Source organism: Rhineura floridana, chromosome 3 (assembly GCF_030035675.1).
Source record: "Rhineura floridana isolate rRhiFlo1 chromosome 3, rRhiFlo1.hap2, whole genome shotgun sequence".
Taxonomy (NCBI): Eukaryota; Metazoa; Chordata; class Lepidosauria; order Squamata; family Rhineuridae; genus Rhineura; species Rhineura floridana.
In genome coordinates, this window is record NC_084482.1 from 229322562 (window position 1) to 229337160 (window position 14599).

Here is a 14599-nt window from a genome sequence, read left to right on the forward strand (position 1 = left end):
AACAGCAGTGTAGTGGCCAATTCAGAAGTGCAGCGGCCCTTCATGTAAAACAGCCGTGCCCCCTCCTCATTTTTTTTTGCTGTGGGGTTGCGAATGAGACCTTTGATAATACCTAGGAATCAATAAGCATGAAAGAGGAGAGTGTTAGCTACTGAGAAGAGTCTTCTCAATTGCTAACTCATCTCCTTTCACTTTGATTGGCTCCAATTTGCTGGAAAGGACAAGAAAGCATTTTAGAAGACTCTTCTAAGTGGTTAACTTTCATGCTGATTGGCTTGTAGGATGCTGGAGACATTGGGACCCTGTTGGGACCCTGCTCCCAAAAAGGTACAGGCTCTAAGACCCCCTGAAACCCTCTAATTATAGGAAAGGAATGTCAGACTTGGTTTCATTCACACAGTCACTGTCGCCTGCTTTGGTTGCTGCTGAGCTTCTCAACCAACTCCTGTGAATCTTTTAAAAAGCGAGCTCTCCTCCAAAAGGTCATTTGCATAGTAAATGTGTGGAGGCTTCAAGGTGTGGCAGGACTCAGTCGTTATTTGCTTATCACGGAAATGCCACAGCTCACTGGCAGAGCACCTGCTTTGAGGGCAAAGTCCCAGGTTCGAGCCCCAACGGCGGCATCTCCAGGCAGGGCTGGGAATGTCCCCCACCTGAAGCCCTACACAGCCGCTGCCAGTCAGTGTAGACAATACTGAGCTTAGATATAAGGCAGCTCAGTGCCCCCCTTTTTTGCTGCCATTTATTCTGCTAAGTGGTGAGGCTGGACCCCCACCTAACCCCAGGAGTTGTTTGTTCTTCAGGCAGTTCATGCTGCTTCTCTCTGCCTGCCTGTGGCACCTACCATTGTGGTCTACTTCCTCTGTTGATCAGCTGCGAGGTGCCAGCAAGGCTTAATCTGAGTGAAAGCTTGCCGATATTTAGCCTTGGAGCTCCCTCCTAGAATTCTTGATCAAATATATCAGCGGTGATACTAGGAGAGTGCCCCTGAGCATGCACAAAGTGCATTTCCTTCACTGTGAAGTAGCCTCAATAAACCCATGGAACGACCCATAGAAGCCTCCAGGCTCTAGGAAAGATTAGCCCCCAGGGTGGAGGGGCTGCTCATGTGTGCAGGATCCGACTTGGGGTGGGGGTGGGGGTGGACCTGGTTCAGTTGCTGAGATCAGAAGTGAAAGTAAAGGAAACGGCGTCCTGGTGAATTAATCTGCTTTCCTGATGCTGCAGCTCGTGCCAAAGAGTGGGGGAGGGAGAGGGGATTTTGGTTCCCTTGAGGAAGCAGAAGCTGTTTTGAGCTCTCGCAGCGACGAGGGAGGCCTGTCGCTGCAAGTCCTGCTTTCCACCCTCGCTGGGCCTGTGCCAGTGGGGGTTTCCAGGCCTGGCCTTGCCATTGTCACCTGAGCAGGGGTTGTGGGCGCCCGCTTGGGTCTGGCTGGGGACTTTCCTGGGGTGGAGGCTTGATCCCTGCCTATCACAGGCTCTGAGGCTGCCTGGTCATCAGTTGCTGGGCAGGGAAGGCCTAACATTTGCAACATCCAACACTTGTTGCTCTCATCAGGGAACATCCCAGGCTGTTGCAGGATAGGAGAAGCATTTCTGCAGGCAAGGGGGAGAGAGAAGGTGCAGAACAGCTTTGCAAAGCTTACCCCACCCCCACCCCCGTTTATATCTGACAGCAGTTGTTAAACTTCCTCTGCTCCTCCCCAGGAGATGGCCTGGCTGACCGGCCTGGACGGTTCAGAAAGGCAAACTGCAGTGGAAGGGTGAGAGGGCAAGAAAGAAGTTGAGAGAACCGCAACACTTTGCAAGCCTCTAATTCTAGGAAGGGAATGCCAGACCCGGTTTAATTCACACAGTCACTGCAGCCTGCTTCGGTCGCTGCTGGACTTCTCCACCAGCCCCTGTAATTTTTTTTAAAAAGTGAGCTCTCCTCCAAAAGCTTATTTCCATAATAAATGTGTGGAGGCTTTAAGGTGTGGCAGGACTCCTTGCAGGTTTTGCTGAAACAATCCAGCACGGCTACCTCTCTGGAAACTCTGTCAAATGTGTTGCTTTCTTAAAAGAAAGGTGCTATTTGTTTTTTGGGGACTGGCCAGAACTCAGTGGCAGAGCCAAAGGTCTCAGGGTCAGGGTCCAGCATCTCCAAATATGGCTGGGAAAGAGCCCTGCCTGGAACTCTGGAGAGCCGCTGATAGTCAGTGCATTATTATTATTATTATAATTATTATTATTATTATTATTATGGCCTGGTTTACTCTCCAGGCAGGGCTGCCTGAAACCCTGGGCAGCCACTGCCCGTAGGCATGTAGAGGATACTGAGCAAGACTGAGTATGACTTGTTGGTAAAAGGCCCTTGTCTCTGGTGACCCCTTTTTGGCTACCGTTCCTTCTGGATCCCCGTCTTTTCCCGGGAGCTGTTTGCTGTGCAGGCTGTTCCATCATCCTACTTTTCTCTGCCCGTCTGTGGCATTTCTCACTTACTGGAAGGCGGCAGAGCTACACAGCCGTTGCAACAAATCTGTTAAGGCCCCTGGGAAAGGACAGCGGGAAAAGGTGAGGCTCATTTGCAGCTAATGTACACAGACCTCTCTCTGAGTGAGAGCTGAGACAGGGCCTCACAACGCAGACAGAGAACAAAGAAGCCTGCTCAGGTAACTATGAGCGTAGTTGTCTCATTCCAACACCACTGCAGTCCGGTTCCTCTGTTGATCAGCTGCGAGATGCCAGCAAGGCTTAATCTGAGCGAAAGCTTGCCAAGCGTCAGCCTTGGAACCTCCTGCTAGAATTAGATTTTTGAGCAAACATCCCAGCAGCGGTCATAGGAGAGTGCCCCTGAACATGCACAAAGTGCATTTCGTTCACCCAAGAGTAGCTTCAGCAGAGTCACGCAAGGCTTCCAAGCTGTGTAGCCTCATTCTCCTCTTCTTCTTTAAATATCTGTCTACAGGGTGTGTGTGTGGGGGGCTGCTCGTGTGTGCAGGATTCGATCTGGGTGGGGGTGGACCCGGTTTAGTTACTGAGATAAGAAGTGAAAGTCATGGAAACAGCTTCCTGGTGACTTACTCTCCTCTCCTGATGTTTTGCAGCGCGTGCCAAAGCGGCGGGGGGGGGGGGGAGAGGAGATTTTGGTTTCCTTGAGGAAGCAGAAGCTGTTTTGGGCTGTGGTGGCCTTGCCGCTGCCACCTGAGCAGGGCCCGGGGGCGCCCACTTGGGTCTGGCTGGGGACTTCCCTGGGGTGGGGCTTGATCCCTGCCAATCATGGGCTCCGAGGCTCCCTGGTCATCAGTTGCCGGGCAGGGAAGGCGTCGCTGCTGCAGAAACCAAGACTTGCGATCGTGTCTGGCCGTCCCAGGCTGCTGCACGTCCGGAGGAGCGTTTCTCTCGCAAAACAGCCTGCAAAGGCCGCCCTTCCCCCATTTCCGCCCTGCTTCGCTTGAGCAACGCTGGCCAGACTTCCTCCTCGGGAGGACGCGGGGAGGGGGATCGACCCACCTGCTGTTCGGAGCCCCTGCGCGAAGTCGCCAACTGCTCACAAGAGACCTTGTTCACCAGCACTGGCACTAAAAGGGTGCCCAGGCGCCCCCTCCCCAGCAGGACATCCCCACAAGGCACACGAAAAGGGGGACAAAATAATGGGAGGGGCAACCACCAGGTACAGACACCAGAGAGCAGGGGGACTTTCCTGAAACTCTTTGGGCTTGTTCCAGCCCCCCCCCCCCAGAGAAGACTTTCATTAATCCCTGGTGGGTTTGGAAGGTTCTCTGCAAGTTCTCCCTTTCTCTCTGCCCTATCTTTCCAATCTCAGGGAAATCTGGTGGTTTTGAGGAGGGGAGGTGGGCCGCTCTGTGTCTTTTCTCTTGCTGGTGTTGACATAAGAAGGCCATCTAGTCCAGCATCCTGGTCTCCCAGTGGCCAGCCAGATTCACCAATGGGAAGCCCACAGGCGGGACCTGAGCAGGACAGCAGAGCCACTCTCCCCACTTGCCATTCCCAGCAACTGGTATTTGGAAGCAAGCGGCCTCTGGTTGCGGAGCAGAGCCATCGTGGCCAGTAGTGTTGGAATGTATGAGGTTCAACTCCAACTGGTGGGTTGAGGCTGCATGGGGTTAAAAAGGGTAGCTAGGGAGGAGACCTCTTGGTTGCCAGGCTATACCTGCCCTTTGATGCCCTTTGATCCCTGCCGTCTCTCCCCCTCCTGCTAGGCTGATAAGCAAAGGATGTTGATCACAGTTCCTTCCCGCCTCCCAGTTCCTTCTTCTCTCTCTCGAGAGGGGAGCAGACATCTTTCCTTTGTCTCTCCCTCTCAACCAGGATGAGACTGCTCCAACATAGCCCGTTAGCTAGATATAGGACTCTTTCCTATCAAGCATGTACTTCCAGAATAAAGTAGTTGTTTCTTATTTTACAGCTTAAAGTCTCTGTCTGACTAATTTGCAGGGAAGGTAGAATCTTAGCAAAGATTCAAACACACACACACACGTAAACTCGCTCAAAACTCTCTGCTCTGCTATGCAACTCAATAGAATTCCAACAAGTAGCCCCTGGTAGCCTTTTCCTCCACGGATTTGCCTAATGCCTCTTTTAAAGACATTCCAGGTTGGGTCATCACTGCCTCCTATGGGAGTGAATTCAATAGTTTAATTGTGCACTGTGAAGAAGTTATTTCTTTTGTCTGTCCTGAATCTTCCAACAATCAGCTTCATTGGATGTCCAGGAGTACTAGTGGTATAACAGAAGGAAAAAAGCTCTTCTCTACCCGCTTTCTCCACACCATGCATACTTTCATGCACTTCTATCATGTCTCCTCTGACCTGCCATTTTCCTAAACTAAAAAGTCCCAAACACTGCAACCTTTCCTCCTCACAGGGGAGTCACTCCAAACCCTTGATCATTCTGGTCGCCCTTTTCTGAACCTTTTCCAGCTCCACAATGTCCTTTTTGAGGTGAAGTGACCAGAACTGTACACAGCATTCCGAATGCAGCTGCACCATACTTTATAAAATTTGATAAATTTTCAATTTAATATCGGCATTCTTGTCTTCAATCCCTTTCCTAATGATCCCCAGCATAGAATTTGCCTTTTTCACAGCTGCTGCACACGGTCAACATCTGCATCAGGCTATCCTCTACAACCCCAAGGTCTCCTTCCCAGTCAATCACTGCTAGTTCAGACGCCATGAGCGTATATGTGAAATTAAGATTTTTTTGCCCAGACATAGAATTATAGTAGAGTTGGAAGGGGCCTATAAGGCCATCAAGTCCAACCTTCTGCTCAATGCAGGAATCCAAGTTAAAGCATAACCAACACATTTCTGTCCAGCTGCCTCTTGAATGCCTCCAGTGTCAGAGAGCTCACTACCTCTCTAGGTCATTGGTTCCATTGTCGTGTGGCTCTAACAGTTAGGAAGTTTTTCCTGATGTCCAGTCGAAATCTGGCTTCCTGCAATTTGAGCCCATTATTCCGTGTCTTGCACTCTGGGATGATGGAGAAGAGATCCCGGCCCTCCTCTGTGTGACAACCTTTCATGTACTTGAAGAGTGCTATTCTATCTCCCCTCAGTCTTCTTTTCTCCAAGCTAAACATGCCCAGTTCTTTACACTGAATTGCATTTTACCGCCCATTCGCTCAGTATGGAGTGAATTCCCAGTCTCTTTTTGTTTTAACGACCCTAAACAATTTAGTGCCATCAGCAAACTTGGCCCCCTCTCTGCCCCCAAGTTAAAAAGCACAAGAGGTCCCACTGCAAATCCTTGGGGGACCCCACTCTCTACAGCCCTCCATTGGGAGAACTGCCCATTGATTCCTACTCTCTGCTTCCTGCTGATCTTAACTGATCCGCAAGAAAAGTCTTCTTCTTGTCACATGATCAGGGCCATGTGGGTGCCCGCTTGGGTCTGGCTGGGGACTTTCCTGGGGTGGAGGCTTGATCCTTGCCAATCACAGGCTCTGAGGCTGCCTGGTCATCAGTTGCTGGGCAGGGAAGGCCTAACATTTGCAACAACCAACACTTGTTGCTCTCATCACGGACCATCCCAGGCTGTTGCAGGATAGGGGAGCATTTCTGCAGGCAAGGGGGAGAGAAAAGGTGCAGAACAGCTTTGCAAAGCTTACCCCACCCCCACCCCCGTTTATGTCTGACAGCAGTTGTTAAACTTCCTCTGCTCCTCCCCAGGAGACGGCCTGGTTGACCGGCCTGGACGGTTCAGAAAGGCAAACTGCAGGGGAAGGGTGAGAGGGCAAGAAAGAAGTTGAGAGAACCGCAACACTTTGCAAGCCTCTAATTCCAGGAAGGGAATGCCAGACCCGGTTTAATTCACACAGTCACTGCAGCCTGCTTCGGTCGCTGCTGGACTTCTCCACCAGCCCCTGTAATTTTTTTTAAAAAGTGAGCTCTCCTCCAAAAGCTTATTTCCATAATAAATGTGTGGAGGCTTTAAGGTGTGGCAGGACTCCTTGCAGGTTTTGCTGAAACAATCCAGCACGGCTACCTCTCTGGAAACTCTGTCAAATGTGTTGCTTTCTTAAAAGAAAGGTGCTATTTGTTTTTTGGGGACTGGCCAGAACTCGGTGGCAGAGCCAAAGGTCTCAGGGTCAGGGTCCAGCATCTCCAAATACGGCTGGGAAAGAGCCCTGCCTGGAACTCTGGAGAGCCGCTGATAGTCAGTGCATTATTATTATTATTATAATTATTACATCCCAGGCTGTTGCAGGATAGGGGAGCATTTCTGCAGGCAAGGGGGAGAGAAAAGGTGCAGAACAGCTTTGCAAAGCATAGCCCACCCCACCCCCCCAGTTTATATCTGACAGACTTCCCCTTCTCATTATATGATTCACTAGGAAAGACAATGATGCTGGAAAAAACAGAAGGGAGTAGAAAAAGAGGAAGGCCAAACAAGAGATGGATTGATTCCATAAAGGAAGCCACAGACCTGAACTTACAAGATCTGAACAGGGTGGTTCATGACAGATGCTCTTGGAGGTCACTGATTCATGGGGTCGCCATAAGTCAAAATCAACTTGAAGGCATCTTAAAACAAAACACTGCTGGGAGGAAGGGTGGGATATCAATTAAATAATAAAATAAATAAAATAGAAACAGGAGTTAAATACCATTTTGGACCACCTTTAACATCAACGTTGCTGCAAATATAGATTTGCATGGAAACTTGGTCCACGTACGTATAATGTGTGTTACTTCACTTACTTCAAAACTTGCAAGCCAGCCCTGTGGCCATCAGGGGCCATGGTGTTGTGCCCCAGAGTCTTGCACAGGCAACACCCCTGTGCCACCCCCCAGTAATGTGTTGAATCCCATGTTTCAATCCAGAAGAATGTTTGCTCTCATCTGGAAAAAAGTCACAATTGTCCTACGCTGTATTGTCAGCAGTTCGAGAGAGACCTCAGCACCTGCAAGGTGTGAAAGAGCAGCCTGGGCGTTGTGCATCACATTAATGTTTGCGCACAAGCATTGTTGCTGCAAAAGATGCATAGGCACCCCCCCACACACACACACACACGTATCGCCTGGAGACTCGCTCTCATGGTGTTTGGGACAGGGAGAATAGTTAACCCTGAAGAAGGACAAGACCAAGGAAAGGTGCCAGGCAAGAGTGACGCCTTCCCTGAGGGTTTCAGGGCACATCCCAGGCCACATAGGCAGCTCCTCATGGAGGTCTGGCCTGGCTCTGGGCTGCACCCTGGCCTTGTGCGATCTGAAATGCAGACACACTTCATCTCCTCGGAGGGTTGTTCCCTCTGGCAGAAGCCTTTCATTAATCCACTCTGGATTTGGAGGTGTCTCTGTCTCTCTGCATGCTTCCACTCCAATCTGGGGAAGCGCTGGTGCTTGGCTCTACTGATGCATTTTAGGAGAGGGAGTTTCTATTTCTCTCCTCTGTGGCCAATGATGGATGATTTGTGCCCCAACTCACAGCTCCTCTGGGACTGGTGTTTGGAGCTTCACACAACCCACCGTAGGCACTGAAAATAAGAAGAGCCCCCCTCCCAGATCAGACAGAAGAGGGTCCCTGTGCTCTGATGTCTCTTTCCCAGCAGTGGGCAGACCAAGAAGCCCAGAGCAGGGCGTGAAGGCACCATCTCTGCATCCCCCCTCCTCATCCCACCCCGAATTGGGCCCCATGAACAAGGTGGCACCAGGCAGGGACTCTGCCTGCAGAGCAACATGTTTCCCTAACTGTTTGCCTTTATGCTGTGTAAAGAGATGAAAATACCCAGAGCTTAAAGGAAGATAAAAACCAGTGGAAAGAAATCAATATGTAAAATTTATTCATTGTTTTGGAAAGCGGGGAGCATGTATTGAAAGGAGAGTTTGGATTGCAAATGCCATCTGGAAGATTGTGTGGAAGAAGACAAAGGTCCTCCCCTCTCCTCAGTCAGGCAGATGTGGCCTTGAGGGTCCTTTATGCGCATGAGAGTAACATTTTGGGGCCTCTTTGCAGCTGGAAGCTCACCAAGCAAGCTGGAGGAATCCTTCGTGATGAGGCTGACTCAGTGAAGATGGTGACAATTCAGACACCTGAGGGAAGTATCACGCTGCAGTGCAATCCTCAAGAACTGAGTAAGAGTCTCTCCAAAAAGTGGAGATGGGAGTGAATTATTGGGGCAGGGGGCGGAATGAATTGCTTCAGCTGTTGGCACCGGGTCTCATTTAGCCTTGAGATGCCCTCAGTGCAAGGTAGGAAGCCCCCCCCCGAAGATCAGCGAAGAAGAGCTGCCCACCTGAACATCACAGCTGATAGGAGGCGAGAGGCAACTTCTGCCTGCAAGTCCACGTCCTCCCCCCAGACTGGGGAGCTTTGGAAAAGAGACGCAGAAGGAGCATCCCAAATCTCAGTAAAGGAATTTGCCCAGGACACTCTGCAGCCCCTAAACCCCCCACCCCTGGGCAGAGGGGCTCTCCTGCAGTCCCCCTGCAGCTAAAAAGGCAGGGAATCATGAACCCTTCCTGGGCCATGGTCCTCACGGGGGAGGGCATTCTGTGCCTGGTATTGCATGCGAAATTGAGCATCCTAAAATAATTATATTTCCTTGTAAAATCTCATAACTTTCTAGGTCTTACGGATGTCAGGAAAGAAAAGTTTGCAGAGCTGGCCAAGTGAGCCAGAGAGGGACCCTGTAGCAGATCTTCCAACTGATTGGCGGCAGCAGAAAGTCTTGGGGGAGGCCATGAGCCCAGAGGGCCTTTGGAAGCGGCTGCCAGGAAGGGAACCAGCCCTCTGCCCCTGGATCATCTGAAAGGGAAGGCGAGAGAGAGCTGGTCAGCTGGGAGCCTTCGTCTCCTCCCTCGGGGCCAGCAGATGGTCACTATCCTGGCAATATTTGCACTGGCTTTTTAAATGTGCGCACTTAAAACCAGAGCACACTGTTGTCATACATGCTGTTGTAGGGATGCCTGTGATCAGACTGAGGCTCCAGGTGATATGGAGACAGGATTGGGCTCAGGTCCCTGTCTCGAAACTAGTAAAGTGCCCCTTTTTGATACCTGGCTCAGGTGTGACCCAACGGACCGAAAGGCCAGAACTGAGATCTGAGCACCTTTTCGACAAGATGGCCCCACCCCCACACCTCCCTGCTCTGGCAAAGCAAACCCCTCCCCCAAAATGTTGGCCTCACTGGAATTTAAAAAATGCAATGGATTTAACTCACCTGCGGCCCCTGCGAACGCTGCCCTCGTTCATCCTCATGGCCTTGAAGAAGAGGATGGTGCCAGCGATGATGCCCAGAATGCCAACGGCCAAGCCCAGGGCACAGAGCACATTCTCCATCGTCTCAGGGATGGGAGATGGTGCCTTGGAATCTGGAGGGTGGGAAGAGACAGGAGAGGGGTAAAAATGGGCTCTGTGTCTACTTGTTCTCTCAGCCCTCCCAAATGCAGCCCATAAGCAAATCCCATATCTAATGTCTCAAAACCAGGAAAAAGCACAAGTTTCTAAGCTTTAAGATACACTTTGAAAATTCAGATGAGAGGCACCATCTACCTCCTGAAACCCCAGAAGGGGACTGAGCACCTTACTGTGCCCCACAGGTGGCAGAAGCAGAATAAATTATGTCAGAGTGCAAGAGTCCCTAATCTGCATAAATTATCTCCAGATCCTGCTTCTTATGAGCTCAGAATCTGGGTTTTTTGATGATGCCGCTGTGCACTTACGCCAGATTTTCTCCGTCCTCCCCTCGGGGAGGCCCCAGTGCTCCACTTGGCAGACGTAGAAGTCCCCCTGCTCCGGGATGAAGGGGAGGTAGGAGAACTTGCGGAAGGTGTTGTCCACGCTGGGGTAGAAGTCCGTCTCCTCCACGCCCTGCGAGACCACCTCGTTGTTCTTCAGCCAGGTGATGTTCAGCACCGGGGGAGAGAAGCGGTCCACAAAGCAGATGAGGACGTTGGGGTCCCCCAGTTCCACGGGGTCTTCCGGGTACACGGTTGTCGAAGGAGCCACTGAGGAAGGAGAGGGCAAGGCTAGAGATCAATGCTGTGTGTCCTCCAGAGACTCATTCCTTTCTGAGTGGCCACCATGTCACCTGACCTTGGCAGTCCCTGGTCACATGTGGCATCCCCTCTGAGGCCGGCCATTCCTGATCCTTGATGCCTCTCCTAGGGAGCCACGCTGTGGAACTCCCTTTTATGTCCTTCCCTAGCTGAGTAGCTTCAGCTGAGCCAGAGGGGAGGCCCTACTGAAAGCACCTCAGAGATCATCTAGTCCAACCCCGTCAATGCAGGTAGTCCTCCCCTGCAGTCTCCCTGGTGGATGGCCATTCAGCCTCTGCTTCAAAACGTCTAGCTCTAGGAGAATCCACCACTTTTTCAGGCAGTCTCTGGCATGAAAGATCTTTCTCTAAGCAACTCCACCCTCCACCCCGTGTCTATGTCCACAACCTGACAGTCCTCTTCCGCATGGAGACCCAGGAATATCTCTGAAGAAATGATGGCCTCCAACTTAGCCCATGTAGGTGAGGCCCAACCCAGGAGGGCTAAGGTGCCAGAGCCTGTCATTCAGCCCTGATGGGAGGTGGGTCCAGAACTCTCTAGGGAACTTTAGGGAAGCTTACCTGCCCCTCCTCCTTCCGCCCTTCCCACTCCTTCCTTCTCTGACTGTCCGGGAGAGAGGAGACATCCCTTTGTCTCTGCTCTCTCCAAGCATGGGGCTGACTCCAACTTCGTTAGCTAGAACTAGGTTTGCCTTTCTATCTACTATGTATTTCTATAAATAAAGTAGCTTTTCTTATTTTAATAAGTCTCCAGTCCCAGTGATGCTGATGCAGGGTAAAAACCTGTTTTCTTAGGTAAATGCACGCACACGCTGGCACACTCGCATTTCAACATCTGCTGTTACTCTGCTGCTGTGGTGCTGCTTTAAACAAAATTAAGCACACAATTCCACACAGCAACATGTAAAGCACGGGCTCAGTGGGGTAGGGGCCAGTTCACAACGCAGGGTCCCTTCACGACAGTTACGCCATGTCCCCTGACAGACTCACCCCCAGGATTCATCGTCTCTTCTGCAATTCCAGAGCTTTGGAACCAGAATAAAACAGCTGTGAGCTCAGGTTCTCCAGCCCCCACCCCAAATCTCTCTCCATGGGGGCTGCCTCACCTCCTCGCACTCTGATTGCCTCCAATCAGCAAGAAAGGACCAGTCTACTCACTTGACTTGCTCCCCTTTCATGCTGATTGGTTTGTAGGTAGGCAGGGCCAGCACCAAGAGGCGGTCAGGTTGGGCCCTAGATGAGGGGCCCTGTGGCCCATAGGGGCCCGTCCTTAGGGTGGGACAGTGAGGGTCCTACTCTGTGATCCACAGCAGTGTCAGGTTGCAGCATTCAGCTGCCATGGATCATGAAGGGGGAGCTCCCAGGAACCCCATCCTCCAAGACAGACAGTGTGGGGCTTAAATAAACCCGCCCACCCCACCTACCTGTCTTATAATTGCATCAGTGCCAATGCACCATGCACCGTGCGCACATGTCTGCTATCACCCAAGAAGGTGGTTGGGGAGCCCCTAAGGGGAAGACTCCCCCGCTGTCATCATGGGTGAAGGCCGGCTTGTGCGCACAGCGCATGTGGCATTCACAATGATGCGACAGGTAGTTGGGGTGGGGGGGCTTATTTCAGCCTCATGCCCCGTTCCCAAAAAAGGAAGAGGTCTATGACCCCTGTGACCCTGGATGACTACCCCCCTGCGATGGGCTGTTTTCCTCAGGAAGAATTTCTGAGGCAGAGGAAAAGGCAGAAGGGTTTTGCCACAGAAGCCACAAGGATACCCCACACCGGTTCATCCCTCCCACCCCTCTGGGTCACCCCCCCCGCTGTACCGTTCTGGGCGCGGGTGCGGTTGCTGCGCTGGATGAGGACCTGCATGTTGTTCTTCATGACAGCAATGTTGGCCAGGGCCCCCTGCACCTCAAAGTCGGTGAAGCGCTGGAAGTCCGGCAGCCTCCAGACATTCTGCTTCTGGGCCCAGTCCACGTGCAGGATCTCCTCATCGTTGAACTCCAGCAGGAACTCGCCAGACTTCTGCTCTGAAGGGAAGCTCTCCTGGAAGAAGTCCAGCTCCACCAGTGTGTCCTCCACTGCAGGGGTGGTGGGAGAGAGAATGAGCAGGGGAGGGCTCTGGGGGACCCTCATTCAAATGGCCCAGAACATCTCCAGTTGCAGGGAAAGAAGGACTGGTGGCCCCTTTCTTCTGCTCTCATACACCCCCACATCCCCTCTATATATTTTTAGATTAATCTCATTTCAGAGCCGTAACAGAAGGCGAGGCAGGGGGACTCTGAGTGCAGGACCAACGTGGCAGTTAGAAAAGTGGACTTAGATGGATCATTGGAGAGACCAGTCAACATCCCCAGGTGCCTATCCTACCTCTCAGGGTTGTTGTGAGTAGGATAAAAGGGGAGTAACTCTACCCTGAGCTCCTTGGAGGAGGGAGAGTCCAGCAGTGAGGGCCACCAATTTGGATGGCTTTAAAAGCGGATTAGACAAATTCATGGAGGAGAGGGCCACCAATGGCTCCTAGCCACGATGGCTACGGTGAGCCTGTTTCTTTCCAAATACCTGTGGAGGGCAACCTGAGGGGGGAGAGTGCTGCTCCCGCACTGGGGTCCTGCTTGCTTTTGGGCTTCCATGAGGAGCCCTGGTTGGCCACCGTGAGAACAGGCTGCTGGGCCAGATGGCCCCTTCAACGGGGCTTCCTGCCAGACAAGCGAGTAATCAGGACTGCGGCCTCAGAGACTTGGGGTCCATCTGAGCTGCTGGCCCCATTTGGGGTGCTGGAGGGGGGGAGACCCCCTATCTTGGCGGGCCTGAGGATGGGTCTGTGGGGGCGGCGCCTTTTGTTGGACTCAGGGGGGAAAGGTCCCATTTCTCTCTCCTCTTCTGCCCCCTGCAATCTTTCCTCGATCCTTCCTCCCTCTGCCCAAGGGACCCCCAGAGGCAGAACTCCCTCCCATGCCCCCTTCCCTGGCATACCCACGCGCCCCCTGCCTGACCTGTGAGGGCTCCGGCCCGCGGCACGGTGAGGACGGCCCAGAGGCACCCCCAGAGGCAAAGGGCTCCTCTTGTGCCCATCATCGTGGCAGCTCTTCTTCCCGGGCTAGGGGAGGGATGGATGGAAATGGTTGAGGGAGCGAGGAGTCTCCGGAGCGAGTCAAAGAAGGGATTTCAGCTGCAGCCTCCGCCTGCCTGCCCGCCCCCAAAGTGGCTGTGGGGCGGTGGTGCCCGGGGGTGGCCTTGGCGGAGGGGAGGCGCGCCGCGGAACCTCAGCCAATGAGGAAGCGCCCTGGCAAAGACCAGCTTGTTGCCGGGTGAAACTCCCTGGGCAGGAGCCTCACCGGGAGATAGAAAGATATCCGGAGGATGGGGAAGTTATGGGGGGGGAGATTATAGGGGGGACTCTGGTTCTGCCCTCTGGTCCAAGGGGGGTTCCTCCAGGGAATGGGCTGCAGACTAAAAGCAGGAAGACTGGATGCGGAGTTGTTTCTTTGGACTGGTGGGCTGGGGGGCTGGTTCTACCCTCTGAGCAAAGCGCTCCCCCGAATCGTCCTTACTCTTATGGATTTTTCATGTGTGAATAAAACTTTATTGGTTAAAGCCAGAGGCCGGCAAAATATAAATACAGCAAAAAAAATTTTAACGTATCGAGCAAACAAATATATATTTCAAAAAAGAAACAGAAAAATGAAACTTCATCCCCCCCCCCAAAAGCCACGCATTGCCCTTCTAGAGTAAACCACGCAGGTCTTACGAACAGGGCAGAGCAAAAGCACCCCCCACCCCCCCACCCCGAAGTGGCTCCTGGAGTGGAGGCTGGGAGGGGATCTCTGGGGGGGGGGTTCCGATAAGGGGGCGCTTAGCAAACGGTCACAGCCTCCGATTAGCCCACCCTTCAGTCAGGTTGTCTGGCAGGCTCCCAGTGACGTATTTATGAACGCGGAATAAATAATAAGGAATACATCAGAATAAGCTAAGGGGGAAATTGCACACCTCGCAAATGTAGGAAGAGCAGAGAGCGCAAATAAAACTCAGTTTTGCCCTTTTCTTGACAAGTGCCTGAAAGGGACGTTTTCTGGTCTCCCCTGCCTGGCGACCGA

The 14599-nt window shown here is 52.3% G+C and overlaps 1 protein-coding gene across 1 annotated transcript; it reads right to left on the reverse strand.

Annotated features, from left to right (window-relative positions):
• Window positions 1-8270: 8270 nt before the first annotated feature.
• On the reverse strand, window positions 8271-13721 carry LOC133381870 (HLA class II histocompatibility antigen, DR alpha chain-like). The gene is made up of 5 exons (XM_061621433.1): window positions 13499-13721; window positions 12326-12583; window positions 10170-10454; window positions 9668-9818; window positions 8271-9252 (listed from the first exon to the last, which is right to left on the reverse strand). Exons 1-5 carry the CDS (start codon window positions 13578-13580, stop codon window positions 9249-9251), a joined length of 780 nt encoding a protein of 259 aa, XP_061477417.1. The 5' UTR covers window positions 13581-13721; the 3' UTR covers window positions 8271-9248.
• Between the last annotated feature and the right edge of the window lie 878 nt (window positions 13722-14599).